This window comes from Nymphaea colorata, chromosome 12, assembly GCF_008831285.2.
Source record: "Nymphaea colorata isolate Beijing-Zhang1983 chromosome 12, ASM883128v2, whole genome shotgun sequence".
NCBI lineage: Eukaryota > Viridiplantae > Streptophyta > Magnoliopsida > Nymphaeales > Nymphaeaceae > Nymphaea > Nymphaea colorata.
Window position 1 is genome coordinate 11,649,903 of NC_045149.1, and position 24,657 is coordinate 11,674,559.

At 38.4% G+C, this 24,657-nt stretch overlaps 2 protein-coding genes across 3 annotated transcripts in view; both read left to right on the forward strand.

Annotated features, from left to right (window-relative positions):
- The window catches only part of LOC116265976 (DNA mismatch repair protein MSH3), a 46,031-nt gene that overhangs the window by 5,256 nt on the left and 16,118 nt on the right, over positions 1-24,657 (forward strand). The window contains exons 3-10 of the mRNA XM_031646996.2: positions 3,584-3,748; positions 5,260-5,358; positions 5,899-6,150; positions 18,259-18,504; positions 18,583-18,714; positions 20,841-21,101; positions 21,205-21,276; positions 23,013-23,162. Of these exons, the coding sequence (XP_031502856.1) occupies positions 3,584-3,748; positions 5,260-5,358; positions 5,899-6,150; positions 18,259-18,504; positions 18,583-18,714; positions 20,841-21,101; positions 21,205-21,276; positions 23,013-23,162 (1,377 nt within the window). The remainder of the gene's footprint in view (positions 1-3,583; positions 3,749-5,259; positions 5,359-5,898; positions 6,151-18,258; positions 18,505-18,582; positions 18,715-20,840; positions 21,102-21,204; positions 21,277-23,012; positions 23,163-24,657) is intronic.
- LOC126410593 (uncharacterized) lies at positions 10,764-13,456 on the forward strand. Of its 2 annotated transcripts, XM_050080737.1 has the most exons (4): positions 10,764-10,991; positions 11,109-12,962; positions 13,053-13,257; positions 13,355-13,456. In XM_050080737.1, the coding sequence occupies exon 2, from the start codon at positions 11,111-11,113 to the stop codon at positions 12,455-12,457; it is 1,347 nt and encodes a 448-aa protein (XP_049936694.1). In that variant the 5' UTR covers positions 10,764-10,991; positions 11,109-11,110; the 3' UTR covers positions 12,458-12,962; positions 13,053-13,257; positions 13,355-13,456. The 2 variants fall into 2 exon arrangements, with proteins under 2 accessions (XP_049936694.1, XP_049936693.1); XM_050080736.1 differs by having other exon boundaries at positions 10,764-12,962.

Here is a 24,657-nt window from a genome sequence, read left to right on the forward strand (position 1 = left end):
CACAAAGTGTTTCTGAAGAAACAACTTTGTATCAAAAATTTCTTGATCGGAGGCACCTGTCAGGATAATATCATCAACATAAACTACTAGAAAGGTCATACCCCTGGAATTCTTCTTGATAAACAGAGAATGATCAAGAGGGGATCTAATAAGGCCATACTTTTACAATACAAAAAGTCATTTTTTTGACATCAAACTGATACATGTGCCAGTCATGGTGGACAACCATGGAGATAATAAGACGAATGGTTTCCAACCGGGCAACAGGAGAAAAAGTCTCAAAGAAATCAATACCATAGGCCTGCGTGTAGGCCTTAGCAACCAACCTTGCTTTTTATCTTTCTAATAGAACGATCAGAATGATATTTCACGGTAGGCTCTAAGTAGTCCTAGAAAGGAGCACTTTATCAAAACCTGCATTCAGGGAAGGTTCCATTCACGGGTCCTTGGACCCCTGTGCCACCCAACCTAGCCCTTTCTATGTTTTACAGTTGGGTTCAACTCTTTATAGTCGCAACATGTGCTGATCTTAGACTTTTCATTTTCGGTATACTGGGCCGCTCTCGGAGGAGCACTTTATCAAAACCCAGGAATATAAAACCGGCCATAAGCCGTTGCCGGCATCTAAATGATAACTCAAGCCATGAGCAAATATTGCGTGAAATGAATAAACAACCATCATGCTCAATCAATTCAATTCATAAGCATATTTTTACATCTATCATCACTGCCTGACTTTCTATATCAATTGCGCTCATCTTGGAGCTAAAACACGGGATTATCATTAAACAACTCATTCTTGGAAACTCAATACGAGCCTGTATCATCAACACAACTCAAGTTGCCTATTTGACTGTTGCTTGTGATTCCAAAATCAGATACAACTAGATAACATGCATGTATGCATGAACATGTATTTAAAGAATCAAACTGAACTCAATTTTCTTAAGCCAATCACTTACACTTGCGACTTAGTTCAAGTTGCTAAATCTCAACTTTGCTAGTCTCTTCAATCTGTAAACCACGTGATTAATCTAATTATGTATTATGATTAATGAACCTTAACATAAACTCCGTGTGGTTAATAGCGCCCCCAGCCTTATCTCGATCCTGGGGTATGGTCAAGGTAATCTAACCAAAGCTGGATCGTAACCGATAAGATTTACTAGTAATCATAGCCGATTAAGGCTAGCTGAGTCTCACGGCCTAGCCTAGCCAACTATCAAGTTTCACTATACATCAAACTAGTGCGCGGTTCAACTGGTGTGACGGTTCTCCTCTTCTCTCTCACGTTGCATCCCAAAGGGAGGTGGCAACCCTTATTTATAGCAAAAAATTATTAGTTTTTTATTACTTATTATATTGTATTTTATTATTCTATCTTGAGGAGGTTTAGAAAAATGATAATATATTTTGAGGAGGTTTGTTTAATTAATTAGATTTGAATGATTAGTTTCAGTTCCGGTTTAACTTAGTGTTTAATCTTGTATTTTATTATTCTATCTTGAGGAGGTTTAGAAAAATGATAATATATTTTGAGGAGGTTTGTTTAATTAATTAGATTTGAATGATTAGTTTCAGTTCTGGTTTAACTTAGTGTTTAATCTTAGCTTAAGAGCTCTAATCCATCATTAATTGAGTGTTTAAGCTCTTAAACTATCATTAGCTAAACTTAATCATGGTTAACACAATTTAACATCGATGAGTGAATTATTAATCTACTCATGGTCATGGCTGAAATTACAAGTTTGCCACTGACCAATGACCATAATACCCGGTCTTATTGGGTCTTGGACTATTTTAGTCTCCTAGTTTGACTGCAAATTTCTTAACCACTGGACATCCATTTTCTGCCTGGTTCGAAACACGAGTGAGACTCAATCATGTACTTTCTATATGTATTATTAGTTTCAAATTCTGATGTCATGTCTTAGTAATACCCACACAGAAACACAGTACGGTTCAAGAACTTCTAGGGCTAAAACTATAATTCATAAACTGTTTCAGATGCGAAGAAATTGTATGTTACACCATCTGTCAGCTGTGTGCAATTTTATTTCTTTGTAGCTCATTCTTATTTCTGTGCAATACTCTATGCTTCTTTAACTGTTGCATCAAGAATTTTACCTTTCATTTGATGATGTCAAGCTATGTCACATAGGTACGGGTACGGGAGCCGGTGCAGGTACCGGTGCGGGTACGGGTACTAACCATTTTCAAAAAACTTGAGTGCAGAGGTACGGCCGTATGTATATATATAAACAATAAGAAATACTTAGAAAATATGTATCAAAATAAAGAATATACCTAAACATAAACAAATAAATAACATAGAAAATATATATCATCGGCTCTTGCAGCAGTGTGTTTAAGAAACCTATGAAAAACTTTAAACATATGAACAACCAAGCAGCTCTCTAGTCAAATATGAACATCAATCAAATTTTCACATCTAAAGAATAAAATAAAAAGTAAGGTGGAAAAAATTAAATCAAAGTAAAATTAAGCAGTTTGGATTTATAGGTACCCAAGTGTCAAAGTACCCATTTTGGGTACGGTTACGGCAACACGGGTACGTGGACCTTACTGAAGTACCCATGTGACTTAGATGTGAAGGCATCCAGGACCTATAAAAGTGGTGGCATCTACCAGGAAATAAAATGAAATAGCTGCACTAAAGGGAAAAACATGCATCATAAAACTATTTCCTAATTGCCATATCCACCTCTGCTATCATGTCTTTTGTGGTTGTAACAGTATGGATGTTGGGCTGAGAACTTGAAGCAGTACAAGAAGAAAATAAGTTTTTGATTGATCTAAAACCGACATTTGACCACTGACCAGCCACTAGATGCAGTCTGCCACTGGAACTACCACCTGGTGCACTGCCTCTTGCATGCATGACTCTTTTTCCTTTTCCTCTCGTGTGACACACTTCTGATCTTAGACTAGCATCAAATCCTTCTCAATGTCCTTGTCTTCACCCTTCATCTTCTTAGTACTGACCATTGTTAAACTGAAGACTCCATCAAGTTGAGATATGCCCAATCTGAACCTAGAGCATAGCTATGTAAAACTAGAAGAATGTGGGTTTGAGATGTTGATAGCATTTAGTCATTGTCTAAGTGATAATGCTTGGTGGATTATCCATTAACTATGAGAAATGTCAAATGTTTAAATTAGATCCCTTGAGTCCAAACTTTTCCAACCACATCACATAAGGCAGGTTGTGACCCCCAGCCTTTCTTATCCAAGATGTTTCCCATCGCGTTTGATAGGCAGCTTCAAACCACATTCTAGTGAAGATAAACTATTAGTGAGGTGAAATTTTTCTTCACTGTTGAACACTCCACAAAAGTAAACAAAAAAGGTTGTAGTGTGTTGACCTGTATACTGCAGGTCAGTTCAGTTGACTTTCTTTATCCAGCTGTCAGAATATTAGATTTTGCTTTTGCTTTTGGATTTATTTTGTTTTTTTCTCTTGAAATACAGTAACATTTTGGTATCTGACTGAATTTTACACAATTGAATACTTCTGATGTGGCTTTACATTCTATGTAACTGTGTTTGTCATTCATGACAGGCTGTTCTCTCAATGCCTGAATTGCCTGTCCAAGCGTTGACGCTTGTTATACGTCACCTAAGACAGTTCGGCTTGCAGAGAATATTATGCACAGGAGCAACATTTCAACCACTATTTAGCAGCATTGAGATGTCATTATCGTCTAACACCCTTCAACAACTTGAGGTATTTTTTATTTTTGAAATTTGGGAGATTTGGTCTATTCTGTGAGTTTCAAGGCGTTCTAATTGAGCATGAAAGTATAAAATTGTATAGTTTTCCTTCTTCTTTTTTGTTTTGTTCAATTTTTTTGTGGAATATCTTTGTCAAGTCTAGCTTCATTCTAAGTCTCTACTGTTAATTGTTTCTTCATTTTGGTTCCATAAAATAGTCTTTGTTTTCTTAAAGCAATTAACCTGATTTCATTAGTTTATTCATTTGTATATCTAAGTCTTAGTGACCCCTTACCTCATAGAAACCTTTTCTTTTATACTTTCAGAAAAGTGCATTTATTTGTTTCATAGAGCAACTGGATGGTTTCCTGCATTTCATCATAAGATATGTGCTATCATTTTCTAACTTTTGCCTAGGGCACTTATAGCCATACGGGGACTCAGAGACTAGGCCTTTTCTCTTCAACCACCTAATTTTTTTTTCTTTTTCCCTCTTTTCTTCTTCATTTCCCCCCCTTAATTTTGGCTGTCTGAGGCAGTTTTATTCCCACTTTTTTTTTTCTTTTTTTTTTTTTTCAAATTTTCTTTTCCTCAATCTTTCTGAAGTTGCATGCAATTTGCATCTAGCCGTTTCTATGCTTATCATGTATAGTTGCAGTTTCATAGTTTGTGTGGTATTATATAGATTCTCTTTACCTCATTCTTTTCTTTGTTGCCTGTAGTTTGCCTTAGAATATAGATGTATATATGTGTACCTTTATGTGCATGTGCATGTAATGTATTGTAACTACAGGTACGGTTTAATATATATATATATATATATATATATACTTCTATATATTTTTATGCTTTAGAATTTTATGTTCTTAGAAAAATTTCTTGTTTAAGATTACACTAGTAGGCTGTTTTACGTTGAGCAAGATTAACGTGGACACTGTGATTATGTTGAGGACTTATGTTCCTTCTTTTTGTTTTAAAGCAATTTTACCCTTTAGATTAGGCTTTTAATGTCTAGAAACTAGAGGTAGACAGTTTAGGAAATTAGAAGATTTTGCATGCTTTAAAGGATTGCAACTACTGATTTTAGATTGTGAACATACTCTTTTTATGCTGTACAACCTTTAAACTTTTTAATTGTCTATCTTTATTGAAATTTTCTCTTTCAAACTCTTAATTATGTTTGTTATCATGTTATGGAGTGTCTGGTTGAGTGTCTTATCATGCATTTTAATTGCTCTTTTATTTTAAGTTGACATAGGTAGGTCTTCCATTGAGAAATAAATCAAGTTCTCTTCAAGTTTAGAAATTAATGTTTCATTTTGTGAGCTTATCGTTTCTTTCAGAACTGCATAATATGACTAGTGTTGCTTAGGCTCGAGGTTTATCATCACCTGGGTTGCACTCAACTCAGCCCTTGGGTTGCCCTGGTGCTTTTAATAACATAACTACATAAGTACCTATGTGGAATAGCTTTTCAATGTGCAGTCTTTCTGCACCTAATAGCCTTGCAACTTGTTTATGCAGGTACTTAGGAACAATTTTGATGGCTCTGAAAATGGTTCATTGCTGCACCTGGTAAACAATACCCTTACTGCATTTGGTGCTAGGCTTCTGAAACGCTGGGTATGTGATTGAGCTTTTCCTTGTTGCTAGTGCTGGTGAAAATTGGGGTCCCTTACAATCTAAGAAGCTGTTAATGAGTAGAAAGAACTTGTAAGGAATGAAAAATAAAAGCTTTTTGGCTTTAAATGTATGTCAACAATGGTATAGCATTCCGCCGCGCACCCCCCCCCCCCTCCCTTTTCAAAAAAAAGGAAAGAACCTAAGTTATATATATGTCATAGCCATCTATGGTTGGATGCCGCCTTTTAGGTAAGTTATATATATATATATATATATATATGTCATAGCCATCTATGGTTGGATGCCGCCTTTTAGGTGCTGCACGCATATCATATACATCACATCAATACTTACAGGAACCACTAGAATGCACTTGGTTGATTGGTGTGCAGAAGTCTATCTACTGCATCCATGTCAATGTGGCATAGCTTCCAAGCTAGTGAAGCAGTCTCCACAATCAAATTAACTTGTACATGATTTGTTGTCTTCATATTCAATTGTTTATCTAGTGTTTTCATTTGGAATATCAATTGGTTACAGATAACACATCCACTATGTGATAAAAACGCGATATCAGCTCGCCTTGATGCAGTTTCAGAAATTGCCAACTCTTTGAGGGCATGTGGATCCTCGTGCGGTGTAACTGATTTTGGTGAGACGATGTCAAGTAACACAAGCCGCCAGACTGGGTTTGGTGATCTAATTGCATCAGTTTTGGGGGCACTAGGCAGGGCACCTGATGTTCAACGCGGAATCACCAGAATTCTCCACCGAACAGTTAGTGCAGCTGAGGTAACAAATGAATATTTTTGTATGCAGTTCTTAGTAACAAACTCAATGCTGTTTAGGTAATCAACTCAAACTATTAGACTGTAATCACTACCTTTTCTTGGGCACCGTGGCAATGTCGTATGCTAATGCAAAAATTACTCATGTCTTCAGAAAAATATGTTTTCTATAAAAAACTTGTCACATAAACATAACAATGAACAGTCATTAATTTAACATAACATAATCTCATAACACAATTAGTTAAAATCTTATACATCACAAAGTCAACGTGTTCAATGCAACTAACCATTGAAAATATGGTAATTCATTATTTTTATTGATGAGAATTTTACTCCACGAGAAATTGAACAAAAAGCTGCTGAATCGGCTTATTTTTTGTGCATACCAATTGAAGTACATATGATAATTCATTATTTTCATCTTCGTTCTTATCATTGATTTGCATCATTTTGGTATGATCGATTCGAGTTCTACACTTTCTTGTTGAAGTTCTTTCTAAGTGCCTAAGTAAAGGAAAACTTGTTAATGTATATTATAAAACAAGTAATACTAATGGGTCAACAATCAACTTATAAAACAACTCTACATTAGGTACTACCTTTGTCTCAATTTCATGTTATATCAAACACAAATAAGGCAATTCAATCTTTTATGTTCTAGTCTGTTTCTCTTCTTAGTGTGCATTTGTAGGATGACCACTTTAATTTCTTAAGTGTTAAGACGTGTTTATATTCAGTATTAGGCTTGAGAGGGCACTTGTGTAATAATGTTTCTTTTTAATGACTTTCTTGTAACTTTTCCCTCTCCTCTAGTCTATATAAAGAGGAGTTAGGGATTCTTTCGAGGTTAATCAAAGATTAGTTCTCTTAAATTGAACATGGTATCAGAGCACCAGCCGTCTCCTCCTCAGCGAGTTGTCGCCGACTGAGCGGCGCCAGCCGCCGCCTGATCGGCGTCAGCTACCGCCGCCCGACCCATCCCTGCTGCCCCTCGTCGCCCTACCCATTGCCGCCTGCTCCGCCTGCGCCGCCGCCGAGTGTGCACTCTGCCGTTGCTCCGCCCAGCAGACTGAACGCCTGCGCCCGTTGCTGCTTCGCCTGTCATCTTCGCCGCCGCCCCCCGTCGCTGTCATCTTTGCCGCTGCCTGCCGCCTGACCTAATTCCTGCCGCTGCTGCTCTGCCTGCACGCTGATTTTTTTTTTTCCCTCTCAGCGTCTTTCTGCTGCACGCTGCTCTGCATGCTGCTCCGCCGCTGCTCTGCACGCTGCTCCTCCACTGCACGCTGCTCCGCCGCTGCTCTGCCCGTGGTTCTGCACGCTGATTTTCTTCTCAGCGCTGTCTCTGGTATCTCTCTTCGTTCAGCTCTGCTGTTGCCTCTTCCAGCCGATCAGACTTATGGATTGCTACATGCGTTAACTGCATATTGCTTCATGATCAGCATGTTGTCTTTCGATATGTGATTGTATTCTTTTTGCCTGCACATCCTATTCCGTGGCTCGGTTTCCTCCTTTGTGTTGAAAGATGTCTGAAATTAGCAGTGGCGCTAATACCTCTTCCTTTGTATCGTCGGGAGAGATGAAGAGTTCCCCATTTTCCAGCATTATCACCAAAATGGATGGGGGTAATTACGAGATGTGGGCCATGCAAGTAAAAAGAACCTTGATCGCTCATGAGAAGGAACATCTCATATTGGAGCCCGAGCCCGTACAGAAGGTAGGAAAATATACTACTTGGTTTAAAGATAATTCGTTGGTTATGGTATGGATTGTTGGTACTCTCTCTCAAGAAATTGCAAATGAAGTCTTGCACAAGGACAGTGCAAAGGATATGTGGGATTCCCTTGCTGCCACGTATTCACAGGCAAGAAATGAAACGCGCATTATGCAGCTTCATCATGATATTCATCAGATGCGACAAGATGGCCGACCTCTTCACACTTATTATTCTAGTCTCAAGTCCATGTTTGAGAGACTGAATAGCTACTTTCCCGCATGCAAGTGTGAACAACAAAAGGCATACAGAGATATGCTTATGGTAGGGGTCTTTCTTTCTGGTTTAGACTCTGTTTATGAATCCGCAAAGAACCAAATGCTTACTAGTCCCTTGATTCCTCCTATTGATGAGGCTTACAGTAGGCTCAGCAGAATTCCGATCTCTGCATCGACTGTTCCTGATACCACTTCTGCTATGCTTGCTACTCGTGGCAGAGGTGGACCCTTTTTTGCTAGAGGACGAGGGGGCCGTGGCCGTGGCAATACCCCTTCGCGCCCTGTATGTCAGTTTTGTCACCGCATTGGTCATACTGTGGATAAGTGTTGGCAGAAACATGGCCGTCCAGCTTTTGCAAATCAGACTGTATCTACTGATTCTCCTGAGCAGCCTAAGCCTCAGCACACTGCCTCCTCCAGTGAGCTGCATGTAGATGACATTCTCTCTCGGTTGAGGAACTTGATTGGCGACAGCGCCCATCAAGCCCCTGGTCCGACCACTTCTACTGTTCCTACCGCTGCGAGTGCTTCTTCATCTGGTATGTATTCTGCCTGTACAGTCTGCTCTGCTACTGACACTACAGATTGGCTTATTGATTCTGGTGCATCGACACATCTCTGTGGGGATAAGGCCCAATTCACCTCTTACGTCCCTACTCCACCTGGTCGTTCGGTTATTCTCGCAGATGGAAAATATTCACCAGTTGTTGGACATGGAGAGGTCCAACTTACTTCATCATTGCCGCTGCAGCACGTTCTTCATGCACCAGAATTCCCCCATAGCCTACTTTCTATCAGTCAGATTACCAGAGAATTAAATTGTCGTGCTATATTTGACTCTTCACTGACGGGCAGGGTGATTGGCAGTGGCCGTGAACAGGGAGGTCTCTACAGGCTAGTGCATTCCTTTCCCTTTGCTGGATCTACCTCGTCGGGGTCGTCCTCATCCTCGGCTTATACTTGGCATTTACGTTTTGGACATCTCCCGTTTCAGAAACTGCTGCATGTTCTCCCTCAGTTGTCTCATAAGTCGTCTTTTCAATGTGAGTCTTGTCAGTTAGGCAAACACCATCGGTCATCCTTTCCTCCGCGGTCCAGTAGAAGTAGCCACTCTGTGTTTGAGTTACTTCATTTTGATGTTTGGGGCCCGAGTCGTACTCCTGACCTTCAGGGTCATCGGTATTATCTTGTTGCTGTTGATGATTACAGTCGTGTTAGTTGGGTTTTTCTTATGAAACACAAATCTGAAGCGGGTCATGTAATAAAAAATTTTATCAATGAAATTCTGACTCAGTTTGATACTTGTGTCAAGATTGTGCGCTCTGACAATGCTCTTGAGTTCTATGCTTCCTCTTTAGAACAATTTTTCAGGGATAAGGGTATCATTCACCAAACTTCTTGTGCCTATACCTCTCAACAAAATGGGGTTGCTGAAAGAAAACACCGCCATATTCTTGATGTCGCCAGAACCATTATCATACACAACCATGTCCCCCATTCTTACTGGGGAGATGCTGTTCTTACAGCATGCTATCTTATTAATCGCATGCCGTCATCTGTGTTGGGAGATCTTATTCCTTTCTCTGTTCTTTTTCCTGACAGAGAATTGTTTTCTGTTGCACCTCGTATTTTTGGATGTGTTGCCTTTGTTCAGTTGGTTGGTCCTGGGAGAGATAAGTTATCCCCTCGGGCTATCAAAACAATCTTTGTTGGTTATTCCCGCACTCAAAAGGGATATCGCTGTTATGATCCTTCTACTCGTCGATATTATGTGAGTGCTGATGTTACATTTTTTGAGTCAACCTCTTATTTCTCTCCAAATGGAACTCAATTGAGGGTGCCTGAATTTAGTGACGAAGTCCACCTTCCTTTACCTCTCATGAGTTATCCACAACCCGTTGCTTCGCGTTTTGGGGCTATCTACCAACGTCGCACTAAACCTGTTCAACCTGCCCACTGTGCTCCTGTGCCTTCACCCAGCACGCCCAAGGTACTTCCTGAACACACAAATCTTGCTGACAATTCTTTATGTGATGATGACACAGGGGACTCTCCAGAGCATGCTCCTAGTCCTCATATTAATGAACTTGATATGCCCATTGCTCAAAGGAAAGGCAAACGCAGTTGCACTTTGCATCCTCTCTCTGGTCATTTATCCATGGATAGACTCACTCCTATTTACCGACAGTTTGTCAAGGGACTGTCGGCTGTAGCTCTTCCACAGACTCCCATGGACGCTCTTTCTGATCCCAAATGGGCCGCAGCAATGCAAGAAGAGATGGATGCTCTTCAGTCTAGAGGCACATGGACACTAGTTACTCCTTCATCTGATGCAGCTATTGTTGGTTGCAGATGGGTATTTACTGTTAAATACAGAGCAGATGGCAGCATTGAGAGATATAAGGCGCGCCTGGTTGCTAAAGGCAATGTTGTACGTATCGTACGATACGACCCCGTATCGTACGATACGTATCGTATCGTTTGAAGAAAACGATACGATACACCCCTCGTATCGTAAAAAGGGGTTGTATCGGCCCTGTATCGCACGTATCGTACGATACAGGGCCCGTATCGTACGATACGGGGCGATACACCCCGTATCGTACGATACGGCTTAAAAACGCAAAAGGGGGCCGAGACCTACTTATTCGGCTTCTTTTTCAAATTTTTCTTCCGTTCTTCATTTCTAACGCTTGGATAGTGCCGTGAGGGAGGGCGATCGTTCATTTTGACCGTGAAGAACTTGATTTTCATCGTCAAATCGAAGATTAAGCGGTCGATTTGTGCGTGGGTGCTTGATTTTCGTGGGAAGGAAAGGGGTTTTCTTCATTTCAGACATTTCTTCTTCGTAAGGTATGAAATCTCATGTTCTTACCATGTATTCTTAATTTTTTACCGTATAATCGTAGATTTGAAGACTTTGAGTGTTTTTCATTAAGTTTACCATAGGATTTCGTTTTTTTTTTGAAGATATGGATCCTACATGGCAATGGTGCGAAAGGGTGAAGGAGAATAACCGTTTGAAACTCAAATGTGGCTTCTGTGGGAATACACTTTCAGGAGGGATTATTAGAATGAAACACCATTTGGCAGGGACCTCCAAAGATGCGTCTCCTTGTGTTGGAGGACCAAACAAACCTTTGCCTCCATTTGTGCGTCAACAATGTTTAGATATGCTTCATGCTTTACGTCAAAAGAGAATACAAAAAGAAATTGAAGATGCAGATGTAGGCTATAATGTGCCTTTGGAAGATGAAGAAGAAGAGGATGAAGCTTATGAATGTGATGATGAAGACGATAGCAGTCTAAGAACAGATTTGGAGACCTCAAGAGGTAGAGATCGTAGAGGAAAAGGGATTATGTATGAAGGAGGTCGATCTGGCATAACGGGAAGGAAGAGGAGAGGCACAACAGATGTTAGGGCCAGGCGTGGTATGCGACCACCTAGTGGTAGAGTTCCTACTGGTAGGTCTAGTGTTGGCTCTATTAAGAGTTTTTTCCCTTCATATACCAGCCCAGGTGGTCAGCCGCAGATTCGTGCTGCTATGACATCTAAAGATATGCTATATCATGCACAAAAGCAGGTAGGGAAATGGTTTTATGATGCCTGTATTCCATTCAATGCAGCTAATTCTTTTCAATTCCAAGCCATGGCAGATGCAATTGCTTCTATAGGCCCCGGATTCAAAATGCCATCATATCATCAGTTGAGAGGCAAAATTCTTCAGGATACAGTCAAAGAAGTGTCTGAGCATTGCGATGAGTTGAAATTATGTTGGAAGGAAACAGGTTGCTCCATTATGTCAGATGGTTGGACTGATACAAGGTCAAGAACACTTGTAAATTTTCTTGTGTATTGCCCTAAAGGTACAATGTTCTTGAAATCTCTTGACTTGTCTGATGTTCCTAAGACTGCTGAGATTTTATTCAATGTTTTTGATAATGTTGTACAAGAAGTTGGACCTGCAAACATTGTACAGTTTATTACAGATAATGCTGCAAATTATAGAGCTGCAGGAGATTTGTTATTTCAAAAGTATAGAACATTTTATTGGAGTCCATGTGCCACTCATTGTGTTAATCTAATGCTTCAAGATCTTAATGAGATGCATGATATGAAATCAGCCATTGACCAATGTCAAGAGGTAACAAAATTTATCTATAATCATGCATATGTATTGAGTTTGATGAGAAAATTTACAAAAGGAGTTGAATTAATACGACCTGCACAAACTAGATTTGCCACAAATGTATTGACTGTGCAGAGTGTGGTGAAACAAAGAACTCCTTTGAGACAGATGTTTGCTAGTGAAGAATAGGCTGCATATCCACATGCTCATAAAAGAAATGCTTCTTTAGTTGTGGATATTATATTCAATAACGTATTTTGGGAATCATGTGTGAAGCTATTGAAGGTTTGTGTTCCATTAGTTAAGGTTCTCAGGTTGGCTGACAGCGAGGACAGACCTTCTATAGGGTACTTATATGAGGCTATGGACAAAGCAAAAGAGGCAATTCGAGACAACTTAAAGGAAAAGAAAAAATTATATATGCCCATATGGAAGATTATAGATAAAAGGTGGACTGGACAGCTTCATCAACCTCTTCATGCAGCAGCTTATTATCTAAATCCTGCAATTAGATTTTCTCCTACATTTAAGAAGGACAGAGAAGTCATGCATGGTTTGTTAGATTGTATTAATGTGTTAGTGGAAGATTCTACAGAACAAGATGCTGTGCACAATGAGTTGGATCTATATGATAGTTGTTTTCGGAACATGGGACTACCTGCCGCCGTTCGAGCCAGGACAACGATGCGTCCAGGTAAATACATAGAAATTTTTAATTTACTTTGCATTTGTTACATTTGATTCTTTTAAAACTTTCACATTGATTTGTTATATTTTTGTTTAGATTTGTGGTGGAATAGGTATGGGTTTGATTGTCCAAACCTAGCACGTTTTGCAGTCAAAGTCCTCAGCCAGACATGCAGTGCTAGTGGATGCGAAAGGAACTGGAGTGTGTTCCAACATATCCATAGCAAAAAAAGGAATAGGCTCGAACATAAAAGGTTGAATGACCTTGTCTTTGTTCGATATAATATGAGGTTGAAACAAAGGTAATATAGGCATATACCTTAATTAATGTTTACATTTTTATGTACAATATATTTATATGAAATTATATACTAACAAATTTTCTCTTATTTAATGTAGAGAATTAGAAAAATCATTAGCAAGGAAGCACACATCTCAGTTCGATCCTATCAGCTTGGAAAATTTTGACGATCTAGAGCCATGGATTGAAGAAGAACCAACTACAATATTTGATGATGAAGATCTTGAATGCTTCAACCTTGAAGTTGAAGCAACAGAAGGCTTTGTTGATGAAGGAGAGTTTGCTACTGCTGGTGCTGGTGCTGAATATGTTGGTGAAGATCTTCCAATTCTTGACGATGAAGAAGAAGAAGAAGATGAAGATGAAGATGATGAAGATTATGAATGATGAATCATGAATGAGAGTCAAGTCAAGAGTGCTTTCATTTTATATGTATCAAAAACTTAAGCGTTATGAATCTATGGTTGTTGAACACTTGATTGAATGTTTTATCATTTATGACTTTATCACTTTATGGCTTATGGCCTTATGCTTTGTTAAATGATATTGTATTATTGTTATGAATTTTGATGTTTATGAATGATGAACGCGTCTCAAACATGTTTTCTATGAACAATTTATTATTTTTAATTTTTTTTGATTTTTTTTATGAATTTTCCGAATTTTTTTAAATTTTTTCTGATTTATTAATAATTTTTTTAAAAAATTTACGATACGGTTACGATACGTTACGATACGTTACGATACGGCGTATCTTAAAGCCCGACCGATACGGCTTATGATACGCGTTTTACAACATTGGCTAAAGGCTATACTCAGACTTATGGGGTTGATTATTATGATACCTTCTCTCCTGTGGCACGACATGCTTCTTTACGGGTTCTTCTCGCTGTTGCAGTCAGCAAGAATTGGTCTCTATCACAGCTTGATGTCAAAAATGCCTTTCTGTATGGTGACCTACATGAAGAAGTGTATATGCAGCAACCACCAGGGTTTGTTGCTGAGGGGGAGTGTCAGAAAGTGTGCAGATTGAGAAAGGCCATTTATGGTCTGCCTCGAGCTTGGTTCCAAAAATTATCAGAGAATATTGAGAATGAGGGCTTCAGACGTTCTTCGGCCGATCATTCCCTTTTTGTCAAGAAAACTTCTACAGGTACAGTGATAGTTCTTGTCTATGTTGATGATATCATTGTTACAAGGGATGATATTCAGGGGATTTCCAACATCAAGGACATCCTTGGACGACACTTTGTCACCAAGGATCTTGGTGAGCTACGCTATTTCCTAGGTATTGAGTTTGCCAGAAATCAGAACGGTCTTATCATGTGCCAAAGGAAATACGTTACTGATGTTTTGCAAGAGACAGGTATGCTAGGATGTCGACCTGCCTCTACACCCATGGACATCAATACTCGCTTGTATGATGATGATACTGAAGATGTTGATGCTAGACAATATAGTGGGATTGTTGGGAAGCTCCTATATATCACTGTTACTCGACCTGATATTGCCTATGCTGTCAGCAGAGTGAATCAATTTATGGATAAGCCCAAGAAAGTCCATTGGGATGCTGCTATGATGATTCTCAGGTATCTAAAAAATTCACCAGGAATGGGACTCTTCTTTCAAAATGGTACATCTCTCACTATATCTGTGTATGTTGATGCTGATTATGCGGGATGTCACCTTGACAGAAAATCCACTACTGGATTTTGTGTGTTTATTGGATCCAACTTGGTCACATGGAAGAGTAAGAAGCAGACAGTGGTTGCCAGATCAAGTGCAAAATCTGAGTATAGAGCTATGGCTCAGGCTACTGCTGAAGTTATGTGGGTTAGATCTCTGATGTTGGATCTTACTGTGGAAGTGCCTCTTCCTATGCAATTGTTAGGTGATAACAGAGCTGCTCTGTTTATTGCTAATAATCCTGCTTTTCATGAGAGAACCAAGCATGTTGAAGTAGATTGTCACTATACCAGAGACATGATTCAAAAGGGGTTTGTAAGTACCTCCCATATTTCAACTACAGGGCAAATTGCTGATATTTTTACTAAAGCTCTTGCAAGAGGACCATTCCAAAGTTGTTGTTCCAAGTTGAGCTTGTTTGACATATACGCTCCAACTTGAGGGGGAGTGTTAAGACGTGTTTATATTCAGTATTAGGCTTGATAGGGCACTTGTGTAATAATGTTTCTTTTTAATGACTTTCTTGTAACTTTTCCCTCTCCTCTAGTCTATATAAAGAGGAGTTAGGGATTCTTTCGAGGTTAATCAAAGATTAGTTCTCTTAAATTCAACATTAAGCACATACTTGCACTGCATATTGACCAAAGACTTTGATTGCAAAAGTTTTAAGGTTTAAGTAATCACAGACAAACCTATTCCACCATAACCACAATTGGGAAACCTATTCCTGTAGCTCTATGATTTGCTGCATTATCTGTGATAAAGTGCATGATATTCCCAGGTCTAATATCATTAAAAACATGACAAAAGCAGGAAAACAAACATGAGTAGTCTTTGGAAAATCTAACAAATCAATGTATTTCGAAAACGTAATTCTTTTAGGACAATATACAAGAAAATTTGTCAGTATTTTTGTTCTCATATCGGTCCATCTACCATGACACTCTCTAATTCAAGCTCAATTCATCACAATATGCATTTATCTATTTCACATTTGCATCCAGAATTTTTGCTTTTCAACTATCAATAAAAGGGTATTTATGCTAGCGACTATATAAGTAATTGCATCTCCCACACTGGAAGTGAAATGAGTTTGTCACATTAAATTGAATAAATCCATCATAGAACCATGTGTCAACTGCATTATTTGCATCTTCTATCATGTCATTGGGAGTGTCGAAATTTTAGGTTGAAAACTTGGAGCAATATAGGAAGGGAAAGAGCTTTTGATTGAGACAGAAGCACTCAATTTGCCACTCGATGCTCTAGCACAAAACTTGTAACTTGCTCCTTATCTTCTATTTCTGTTAAAACTACCTCTTGCATACATGACTCCTTTTCCTTTTGCCCTTGAACTAGCTACATCTGATCTTACACTAGCATCAATAGGATTGAAAGTAGGCAGCTCAGGTTCACATTAATTGACCTCATCCTCCACTTCCGAGGCATCAGTAGTCTATTTTTGCATCGTCTGTATCTCTTTCCAATATTCGTACTTGTAGAGCATTAATCATGTCCATGCATTTTTCTTGCACAAATGGTGGCCTTGGTGTTTGGCATTACTTTCCCAATGTATGGAGTCACATTCTCATGCATCCCATCTAAATGGTGTTTCAACTGAGAGATCTCTACAGATAGATCTTTTTTAACAATAGTTGCAAATGATTTTCAGTTGATTTTCTCTCATTGATGTGCACAATTGTCATGCAAGGTCACTTGAAGCCACATTTTCAAGAAACAATAGAAATTAACAGTCCTTGGCATTATTTTCCCAGTTTATGGAGTCACATTCTCATGCATCCCAGCTAAATGGTGTTACAACTGAGAGATCTCCACAGATATTCTCTTTTAAAAATAGTTGCAAATGATTTTCTATTGATTGTGTTCTCACTAGTGTGCACAATTGCCATGTCAGGTCATTTGAAGCCACATATTCAAGTAACCATAGATTTGGCATTATTTTCCCAATGTATGGAGTCACATTTTCATGTCTACGAGCTAAATGGTGTCTCAACCGAAAGGTCTCCATGTAAAAGTCTTTTTTAACAGTAGTTGCAAATGATTTTCAGTTGATTATTTTCTCACTAGTCACTAGTGTGCACGACTGCCATGCGTGGTCATTTGAAGCCACATTTTCAAGCAACAATAGAAATTTACAGTCCTAGGCATTATTTTCCCAATGTATGGAGTCACATTCTCATGCATCCTACCTAAATGGTGTTTCAACTGAGAGATCTCCGATTATCCACGGATAAATCTTTTTAACACTAGTTGTAGATGATTTTCTGTTGATTATTTTCTCACTAGTGTGCACGATTGCCATGCGAGATCATTTGAAACCGCATTTTCAAGAAACAATGGAAATTTAAGGAAGAAGCTCTTGCAAAGCGAAACATGGAACAAAGTACTCACATCTTTGAATTGATGGCATTAATTTAATGAAAATGAGCAAAGCCCTATGCTTTGCAAGTGGTTTGTGGGCTTATCAAAAGGACACGATGTTGCTTTGCTTTACCTTTGCGCAGTAAAAATGGGAGATTTTATACCTTTCAAGACAGAAATCAAGAATCCGTATTTCTTAAACCGCAATTGATTTCCCACACATTCATTTCCTAAAAATTTCTAGGATCAAGTATCAAGTGGTTTTTAAAACTGGTTCTGTTCAGAATGCAATCTTTGGGAATGGAAAAACATTCTGTGCTGTGGACTACTGAGTGGAAGTAATTCTTTCCATACGTTACAGTGTTTTCTAGTGTCATGCCTTGCATATGAGATCTGTATGATTTGTTTAGTGGGAAATGATTTTAATCATCTGATTGCAACACATTGGCTGATTTCTTGAGTGCACAAAGGATCAGCTGATTTGATGTACAAAAACTTGACTGACCCATGACTCATGCTTTTACATCAGAGAAACATGATTTTAATGATTTCAGTGTTTAATTGGCTTTATTCCTTTCAGACAAAAGCTGATATGGCTTGTTTGCAATTTTGACATCATTTTTGTTGTTTTCTTTGGACATTTTTGGGACTTGCAAATGCCTGTGAAGTTCAGTAATCAAAGAAAAGTTAAAGAGCTACAAAATCTTGCTTGATCAGGTTTTCATGAGATTTCTGGAAAGTCTTTTGATAATTTCATCTTCTTTAGCTTGGTCTTACCTCCAAAGCATGATATTTCATCTCTTTCTTTTCAAAGTCTCATGCAAGTTAAGTATAAAAATTATTGTTTTTGTTTTGAAGGACATTATTTTTTATCATTAAACTTATAACAAATTAGAATAAATTTAACTTGTGTTTGCATAACGAATAGTTACAGTTTATTGCAGTTCTCCTCTCCCTGTTATCTGCTGGCAAACAACTTCAGCAGGTTCTACTGGAGGATGTTAATTTTGACGAACAAAGAGCTATCAAATCCTCTTTATTAAGGAGATTAATTTCAATAGCATCGTCTTCACGTGTAACTGGACATGCTGCAAAGCTCCTGACTGTCTTGAACAAGGATGCAGCAGATAAGGGCGATATGGAAAATTTATTCATTGTTTCTTCTGGGCAATTCCCTGAGGTAGGTTTTCGCTCTGTCTTTCTCAACTGGCACATTAACAATTTATCACAACATTTTTGACATCTTCTGAGGTTTCAGGTTAACAAAGGTCAAACAACTGTTGCATCATGTAAACACAAATTGGATGCATCAATTACTCAGTTTCGTAAACAACTTGGAATGCGTAATTTGGAATTTTCAAGTGTTGCAGGGTCTACACACTTGCTTGAGGTACGATGGGCACGTATGAATATCCTTATTTGCTGTCTATTATATGGCCTGTTAACATTCTCAACTAATTCTGTGTGCATGTCTGCTCTTGTGCACTCTTATGTGCATCTGTATTCGTACATGTATGTTTTACAGGATTGATTGGCAGCCTCTGATAATGGTTGTGGTTTTGTGGCCTTTGGCCACTACCTTTTTATATGTTATATGATTGAATCCAAAGCTGGCAATTGGGAGGTGATGTGAGGCATTGAGCCTATCATGAAGTGAGGCATAAGCTCCAAGGCATTGAAGCGTAAGCGTGCTAATCAAGATGGTAAAATATATAATCTTCATAATATAACGGAAAATAAAAAAAAAAACTAAAATAACGAGTAAATACTAAATAGTAATTTAAAAAACACTTTTAACTCATGCCAGTCTTTTTCAAATCTTCTATAAGTTCCATTTCTTGCATTTTCAAGAACTTTTTTGGTCATAGCAATGAGGTGGATTGTTCATAGTTAGCTTGAATCTGTCTACTAATCCCAAGTTTAATTCTGTCCTAATTCCTAAAGAGAAAATACTCCAGACTACCTAAAGTTAGTCAAACTATGAACTACATGACATTTGGAAATGGTATTGCAATGTGTCAATCAAAGAAAGCTCCATTAAGATGAGTTACCAAGAATATGAAGGTAGGATAATTTTGCTATTCATGAGTATCCACATGCAAAGGGAAAAAGTAACTGTAACAGACAACAAAGGGTCCCAAAAAAAAAAAAAAAACCCTTGAGATCATGGAAAAAAAGGATTTAGAAAAGGTGGAAAAAACACATACTCCCTCTCTGTTCCTTCACATTTAAGTTTTTGCAGGCAATCACTTGCACTAGGCTCAACTAATAATGAAGCAACAAACTGAAATGCATGGGCACTTTAGACATGCAAAAAAACAATTTAGATTACACAGCTAATATGCAGATCTTCAACAAAAATAAGCAGCTGAAATTATACTTGAGTGAAAAGGGATCCCCAAGCACTATTTGAGCTTCCAAACTCAGAAGTACCTTTACCTTGTAGCATACTAGGAGCAACAAAACCATGAACTATGATTTTAACCATAACCAGGGTACTGAACTCTGAAAGGCAGATATTAAAAATCCCAAAACCACTCACTCAATTTAAATTTGCAATTATGGAGGTAGAACCCATCCTTGCTCATCCATATTTTTTTTAAAGCATATATCTTTGCACAAATTTTGCCTGCTGCAGCAAAGTTTAATTATGCTCAATAATGATTGGACAGTAATTAAGATAATATAACTAAGATTACCTGAAGTAGTATTCTATCTACTTAACTAACAATGCACATAATTGAGGATTTGGTGCTGAAAAGAAGACAGCAGGTGGTGGAGAATGTGGAATGAACCAAAGTGGGGTCAATGTGTGAGGCTGGAACATGATATACTGGTGGACCCATGTCTGCAAGCATAATGCTAGTTATCAGAGACAAAAACAAATGCCAGAATGCCAACCTAAGGTAAGAAATTCACCAGGATCGCCGATCAGGCTTGCCTAACCACAATGCAAGTTCACAAATAGGGTCACAGCAGCCTACTGCATAAAATTTTGTCAGTCAACCTCGACTATTGACGAGACATCCCATCAACCATAACACTCGTCCGGCATAACCCTAGTTCAAAAAATGCAAGAAAAGAGAAAGAGAGGGTGCTGACAGCTGGTTAGCAATCGCCTGAGGCCAGTGATGACAGTATGGAAAGGGAAAGGGGCGAAGAGGGAAAAGTAACAAATGATTTTTCTTTTTTTTTTTAAGGGCGAATGTTAATAACCTTTTTTACATTTTGCTGGAAGCATATACCTCAGGTAAGAGGTGTACTCCTGGTTGAGGTGTGCAGTTCTCCATGGTGAGGTGCATGCCTCAGGAAAGACTTTATTTCACCCTTACGCCTTTGGATGAAGTTTGCTCTGAGGTATATACTCTAGGCATGAAGCATGCACCTTTAACAATGCTGGTTGGATCAATCATCAAAGTCTTGCCTGTAAAGGTTGATAGTGCAGCATGTGATCTTAAGCATATGAGACTCTGAACTCAGTCCAGTGAACTTATTCTTATATATTTTCTCTTGAAGCTACCATCAAATGTTCGTGTTCCTCCAAACTGGGTGAAGGTCAGCAGCACGATGAAGCTGACACGCTATCATCCTCCAGAAGTCCTTGCTGCTCTGGATGAATTGGCACTTGCAAAGGAAGAACTTGCTGTTGCCTGCAAAGCAGCATGGGACAATTTTTTGGCACAGTTTGAGGACCACTGTGCTGATTTTTGTGCTGCAGTGCATGCTCTGGCTACATTGGATTGCTTATATTCTCTTGCAGCTCTGTCTCACAAACGTGTATGTCAGTACATTACTTTGATGCTATCTATTCTGATTAAGGCTGTTTGTGGACTGTTTATTTTGAAGTAATCTTTTGTTTTTTAATGTTGTCCTTAACCAGGGGTATGTGCGGCCTATTTTCGTGGAAGAGAATGAACCAATTCAGTTGCACATTCTTTCTGGTCGTCATCCGGTAGGCATACTGAGAGTACTGTATTTATTTGTTAATTTTTTGCCAGGGTTCTAAATATGCCACATTGTTTGTGTAGTGAAAGGTTTTTGAAGTTTCCTCCTTTTTTAGAGAAGTTGAAAAATATGCAATAGAAGCCCACAGAACATGGCAAATGTTTCACCAGAAGCATCCTCAACAATTTTGACATTGTGTACAAAAATTTATTGTTAAATTAGTCCTGCCTAGTGAGATTATTTTATTCTGGGTGTGGAAATCGTAGAATAACTCTTGACTAAATTCTCCCATAGTTCTTTGGCTGTGCATTCATATGGCACACCAACAAACGCCTCTTGTGAATCTTTGATAAAGTGGATGTAAGACGGGCAACAATGTATTGATCCTTCTTCGTCCATGTCATGTATTCAAAGACTCTTAATTCTTAACATAAATCAATGTGCCGCCTTCCCATCTTTCTATTCCTGATGATATTCAGAAGCTGCCCTAGCAGCACCATTCCAGGTGTCTAGACAGGTCTTGACCCTTTATCAAGGGAATGATTTGATTCTTTCAAATCTGACAATTCTTATTTATTCAATCTTTCTGAGATCATTAGTGGCAGAAAAATTTTGAGAGTATGAACCTGTTGGGTATAGAGTCCATGATAAAGAAAATACAACAAAAATAAAGACAAAACAGTACTGTAGTGGGAATAAAGGAAATCAACAAAGGACCCACAGTTTGTGGGTTATAACTGTTAAGTAGTTTGTTGTCATTTTTATGTTCTTTTTTTTGTATTCTTATCATTGTATCTTTTATCTTCCTTTGCAGCTGAACAGCTGAGAGAGTTGTTGGATTGATATATTATATATATATATATATATATATATAGATAGATAGATAGATAGAGAGAGAGAGAGAGAGAGAGAGAGAGATTGAAATATGCTGGCTACCTCTATTGCTAGATGAGTTTCTTTTTAATTTTCTGTCGTTAAAACCACCAACAGCTGTTGCTAAATGCCTGGAATTACTGTTGCCAAACAAGAATTGTGGCCAATGCACCTTCTGTGATGATTTTTGGTTATATATATATATATATTAAATGCCCTCTAGTATTTTGTTTCTCTAACTTAGTCTCAGGGTTCTCTAGACATATATATTCCTCTGTTTTTAGCAATGGAATGCACTTTTTAGGACAGGCTTTAGCGGCATAATTTTTTTTAAAAAAAAAAAAACACTATCCAGCCACTGAGGTAGCCAGCTGATTTCACTTTTCCTGTATATATGTATATATTAAATGCTCTCAAAGATTTTGTTGTTCTTTGTGTCAGGGTTCTCTAGACATATATATTCCAGATTACCTCTATAGCTATGTGAAATTCTAATTTTACCCTTTTTTCTATATAATAAATGAACAATGCCAAGTTTTCATTTAGAAAATAAACAGTATTGCAAATTTGCAATATTAATTGCACTGAGTCTGGATCCAGATCCAGTATAACAGCTTCCTCATGACATACATATAGACGTCCTAACAAAGATGGTGTGCTTCTATATCATATTTGTGTCTCTGGAAGAGTACGGTTGGAGATTGAATGCCACTCTTTGAGAAACTAGGGTATGTTACATTTATACCATAACTCTGAAGATGTAACCTTTTTACCTTCGCATATGAAGTCGGCCTGACCTGTTATTGTAGTTAGGTATCTCATAGTGAAACTGTTGGCTATATGGTATATCATTCTGGCTTATCATTGCAGGTGTTGGAGTCTACTTTGCAGGATTGTTTTGTCCCAAATGATACTGACCTGCATGAAGAACGAGAGTTCTGTCAGATTGTTACTGGGCCCAACATGGGTGGGAAAAGTTGCTATATTCGCCAGGTTGCTCTGGTTGCCCTCATGGCCCAGGTATAATATGATAGTAATAGTTGCTGCATAGTTCTTTCCAAAATTTACCGGATTATGTCTGTTGCTGTTGCTTTCCATATTTTTGTCTGATTTGTCAATTCAGATTCTGCTTTGTGGTTTTACTTGCTTCTGCCTATTTTCCCCGATTATTTTATTCTGGGCCTTTTTGGTGTGTAAATTGATCGATACAAAATGCTAGGACAATTCTTCCCTTACTCTGGACTTGTATAATATGCTGCCAAAAACTTCTTTCCTTTGAAGGATATAAGATCTTAAAAATCCTAGCCTTATTGTGAATATGGTGTCAATTATTGCTTAAATTGAGATGATAGGTTGGGGACTGATATTTCTCTCATGTGACCTCTGCATCGACAATGTTCAATGTATTATGTGTCTCTGGAATTTTGCATTTCTTGACTGTATGCAGTTTGTCTGATAAGACCTTATCCTTGACATTCAATTTATTGTCTTTTTGGAATTTTGCATTTTCGGTTTTTGTCTCAAGAATCTGCTGTGCTAGTTCCATGGAATATGTGTGGGTTCAGATTTGATTCAATACAGCTTGCATCTTTTCAATAGTTATCTGCGTTCAATTAGTACTAGTCTCTCTCTTTCTCTCTCTCTCTCATGAGTGCACACACAGGCACATACATATAGATGTGGATAATAAAATATGTAGCCAGTGAGTGCATTAAGTTGTTCTTTTGAGTTTTTGAAAAATCGAATCGTGTAAATGATGTATATGATTGCCTGCTGCTAGAATTGAATATTTGAGGTAAAAAAAAAGGAAAGCATGTTGGAACTTGATGATTTGTGGTCAGTGGACCTTGCTAAATGTAGAAACACGTAGATCAAGAACAAAGAAAATGATGAACACGATGTAACGTGGAAAAACCCTCAACACGAGGGAAAAAACCACGGACGAGGAGGAACTGGCGCACACTAGCTACCAGACTCTCTCTCTCTTAAGATTTCATTAATTTCTCAAAATTAGGGTTACAACCCTTAAGTAAGGCCCAACAAGGGCTACACGATGGATCGGGTCTGGATCCAAACCCGGTCCTGAAACCCACTTGACATGCTTCAACACTCCCCCTCAAGTTGGGCATACATATCATACATGCCCAACTTGGATACATTTCTCTCGAATGTAGTCGAGGACAGAGCTTTCGTCAGAACATCAGCAGTTTGATCTTCAGACTTCATGTAAGGTAAGATTAGCTCTTTAGCATCAATCCTTTCACGGATGAAGTGGCGGTCAATCTCAACATGCTTCGTTCTGTCGTTTAGTACAGGGTTGTTGGCAAGGTTGATTGTAGACTTGTTGTCACAGTACATCTTCGTAGGTCCTTCAATATCTATTCCGATATCAGTCAGTAATATTTTCAGCCATAGTAATTCTGACACCCCCATAGTAATGACTCTATACTCTGCCTCTGCACTAGACCGAGAACACACATCTTGTCTCTTACTCCTCCAAACAACAAGGTTTCCT